Here is a 3,546-nt window from a genome sequence, read left to right on the forward strand (position 1 = left end):
GCCGGATATCTTCTGACATCGGAGCTGTACAGCCTTTAACCCTTTCCAATCCACTGTCTGCCGTCTAAAGACATCATGATTTAAGGTTGTACAGCTCCGATATTGGAAGATGCCTGTCAGGGTTCTCTTACTGTATATTGCCAGCCTGTCTGCTGTTGGAGCCTATCCAACGTGTCACCTCATGCAGTACTGGCTTTAGCCAGCATATAGCGCCGTTGTATAACAGCAGAAAAAAAGTAAGCCCCCTAGAAAAACCAGGATACAAATTGGATTGGAAAGGGTTAATCAGAATGTCTTCAGATGTCAGACAGTGGATTGGAAAGGGTTAAGAATGCTTTCAAAAATAGAAGTGCTCTTGTTAATTAACAAAATGCAAAGTAAACGAACAAAGGAGACATGTAAATCAAATCAATAAATGTTTTACAACACATTATAAACACTCCAATTGAATGGCATTCAAAAAACAAGTTGCCTCACAAAAAAGATGTACACTGGACGACATTGTTAATCATGGAGCACATTCTAAATGGGAATCATACAGATAGATTAGATAAAAGTAATGTATGCAAAAATTCAAATAGATAAGCAATACATAAAAACAAATGACTTTTCCAAAGTCCCTGAATCCAAAATCACTAATCCCAAGTCACATACTTGAGTAACAAATAATAAAAGGCAATCTCTTTCTCACAGATTCTTTTACTTCTTTATTCCTCAAACAATAGATTATAGGATTAAGTATGGGAGTTATTATGGTGTAAAAGACAGCTACCACACGATTAAGTGTAAAAGAAAAACTCACTTTTGGTCTCACATACATGAATATAACAGTGCCATAATAAATAGAAACAACAATCAAATGTGTGCAACATGTAGAAAATGCTTTACTTCTGCCTTGTTGTGTAGGTATAGCAATTACTGTTGCAATTATATGAGTGTATGAAAGCAAGGTCACCAACAGTGAGGTCAGTATTACCAAAGCAGCAGAGTAGAAATCTATTAGGTCAATCAGATATGTGTCTGCACAGGCAAGCTGTAGAAGAGGAGGTGAGTCACAGAAGAAATGGTTTACAACATTATTTTTGCAAAAAGGAAGCTGAGAGATTAAAATTATATGAGGAAATGTAGTCACAAAACCCCCCATAATTGAGCCTATAGTAAGGTTTCGGCACATATAGCTATCCATAAGGGTTGTATAATGCAGTGGATGACAAATTGCAAGGTAGCGGTCATAAGCCATGGCACCAAATAGAAAACACTCTGTGGAACTCAGAAAGAAGAAAAAAAACAGCTGTGTTATGCAACCAGAAAATGAAATAACTCTTCCATGTAATGTAATTGTGCCCAAAAGCTTAGGAACTATTGACAACACATAACAAACTTCTAAAAAAGAAAGATTGCGAATAAAAAAGTACATTGGTGTGTATAGACATCTCTCAGTACTGGTAATTATCATAACCATAAAGTTGCAAAATAGAGTCAATAAAAAAGTCAACAATAATAAAAAGAAGAAAAAGTACTGGAGAGCAGGTGTTCCACAAAATCCAACAATAATGAATTCCTTAAATATACTTTTATTGTCAAACATTTTATAATCTGCAGAATAACATAACAACATAGTTATAAGGCTGAAGAAATGATTTATGTCTGTCCAGTTCAGATTATTACATCCAATGTTGATCCAGAGGAAGGCATAAAAAACCATAAAGTAGAAGCCAATTTTCCTCATTTTTGGGGGAAAAATGCATTCCAATGGCAATTAGAATCACTTCCTTGATCACATTAGTGACTATAACATTGTTAACAATTTTAAAATAAAATAAATTAAAAAGATGGAATAAAAACAGTATCTATATATGCAAGGTGAACAAATACACTACTTAAGCATACTCAACATCTAAATTGATACTTTGAATGTAAGTTGTATTGTATACTATTTGGAAAAAAACATTTGACAAAAATATGATTTGATTGGAAAAATGTAGACATAATACAGCATACTCGGGCGAAAAGATTCGGGGGGCACCGTGGGTGAGTGGGGGGTTGCAGCGGGGAGTGGGGGGGAAAGGAAAAAGGGCTCCCCCCTGTTCCCCGCTGCTACCCCCCGGTCCGCCACGCCTCCCCCGCCCCCCGGTGCCCCCTGAATCTTTTCAACTGAGTACGGAAGTACTCGAAAATCGCGGTGCTCGATCGAGTAATTACTCGAAACGAGTAGGTTCGCTCATCTCTAGTGTTTAGATATGCATTATAAATACATGCTGGTCAATATAAAGGCATACTGTATTCACATGTGGCAGATTTGCTGCAGAAATTGCAGGTGTCCTATTAATCTGAGTGGCTTTTACAGGAATTGATTCTAATGATGCAGAAAAAAAAACATTCTGATTTTGGGAATAGAGTTTCAGTTACAGAAATCTCTGAATGAATCCTGCCACATGTGAATGTAGTCCTAGGCTGCATCCGCACTTAGCGGATTTTAGTGCAGATTTATGTCAAAACCGGCAACCAAGTCCCCAAACAACATGCGGATATTGACGAAGATTTTACCCACTTATTTTAAGAGGTAAATCTGCAGCACAAGGCCCTATTCACATGATCATATATATGAAGCTATTTAGCTGCGGCCAAAAATCGGGCAAAAATTGCGACCATCTAAAGCATTGGAGTCCAATGTATTTACTCAGATGAACGATTTTTGGCAACGTAGAAAAATTATGCGGGCAGAAATAGCACATCGGCAATCAAAAACGGTCGCCAAATTTATCTTTTGTCGAGATACGCTGGATGCACTCATAGATTCCTACAGGAGCTGAAAAAACAGGGAGGGGGAGGGAGTTTTTCCAGCATCTAACACTGGAAAAAGAAGACAGCTGGCTATATTTAAGCATTAGCAGTCATTGTGGGGATTTCTGCGCAGGATTTCCACGCACCAACATATTTTTTGCCAATACGCAGCAACCGTCCGTGTGAATGGCAGAAAATATGTGGCTAAAGATGGGAACTTGTTCATGGCTATTCTTTGGTCATGTGATTTTACGATACATACAAGCGACCATAAAAACACATACAGTCATGTGAAAAAGCCCCAGGGCTAAAAACATACTGCCGTGGATGAAACTGTGTTCGGCAGTACGGAGCATAGCTGTACCTGAATGAGGAAGACTACTTCTCCCCCTTGCCCGCAGTTCAAACTCTGCGCCAGAGCTGTGTTCACTACGTGCAGGAAGATAGTGCAGGTCCTATATTTTCTCGTCCATACAAATCACAGCCGAGAAATCCCCGCAGTGAAAATGAAACCACTGAACTCCTATTGAGATCAGTAGTTCTGTTTTGTCCAGTTATACGGCCGAGATTATCATGGCTATATAAGGGGAGCAATTTATGCTCGTGTGTTAAAAGCCTCATTCACACCAGCGTGTGTTTGTGCATACATAGGTGCGCACAAAACTGCGACTACGTGTTGCAAAAACATGGGTGAATGCAGCTCCATGCACCATTGCTTTCAATGGGACCGCCACTGCTGCTGGCAACCCCTTCAGTGATTTT

General features: G+C 39.1%; 1 protein-coding gene across 1 annotated transcript; it reads right to left on the minus strand.

The window, feature by feature from the left end:
* Nucleotides 1–646: 646 nt before the first annotated feature.
* Nucleotides 647–1,729, minus strand: LOC136628833 (olfactory receptor 6C4-like). The gene is made up of 2 exons (XM_066604926.1): nt 1,669–1,729; nt 647–1,596 (listed from the first exon to the last, which is right to left on the minus strand). The coding sequence occupies exons 1-2, from the start codon at nt 1,727–1,729 to the stop codon at nt 647–649; spliced, it is 1,011 nt and encodes a 336-aa protein (XP_066461023.1).
* Nucleotides 1,730–3,546: the final 1,817 nt, after the last annotated feature.

The sequence above is a fragment of the Eleutherodactylus coqui genome, chromosome 5 (genome assembly GCF_035609145.1).
Source record: "Eleutherodactylus coqui strain aEleCoq1 chromosome 5, aEleCoq1.hap1, whole genome shotgun sequence".
Lineage (NCBI taxonomy): Eukaryota > Metazoa > Chordata > Amphibia > Anura > Eleutherodactylidae > Eleutherodactylus > Eleutherodactylus coqui.

What these genes read in the sequence shown, in the direction of transcription:
- LOC136628833 (XM_066604926.1), bottom strand. Translation starts at nt 1,729, where the DNA reads ATGAGGAAAATTGGCTTCTACTTTATGGTTTTTTATGCCTTCCTCTGG. An exon ending in CCTCTGGATCAACATTGGAT is followed by an intron (nt 1,597 to 1,668) that starts GTAATAATCTGA and finishes GTTATTCTGCAG; the next exon opens with ATTATAAAATGTTTGACAAT.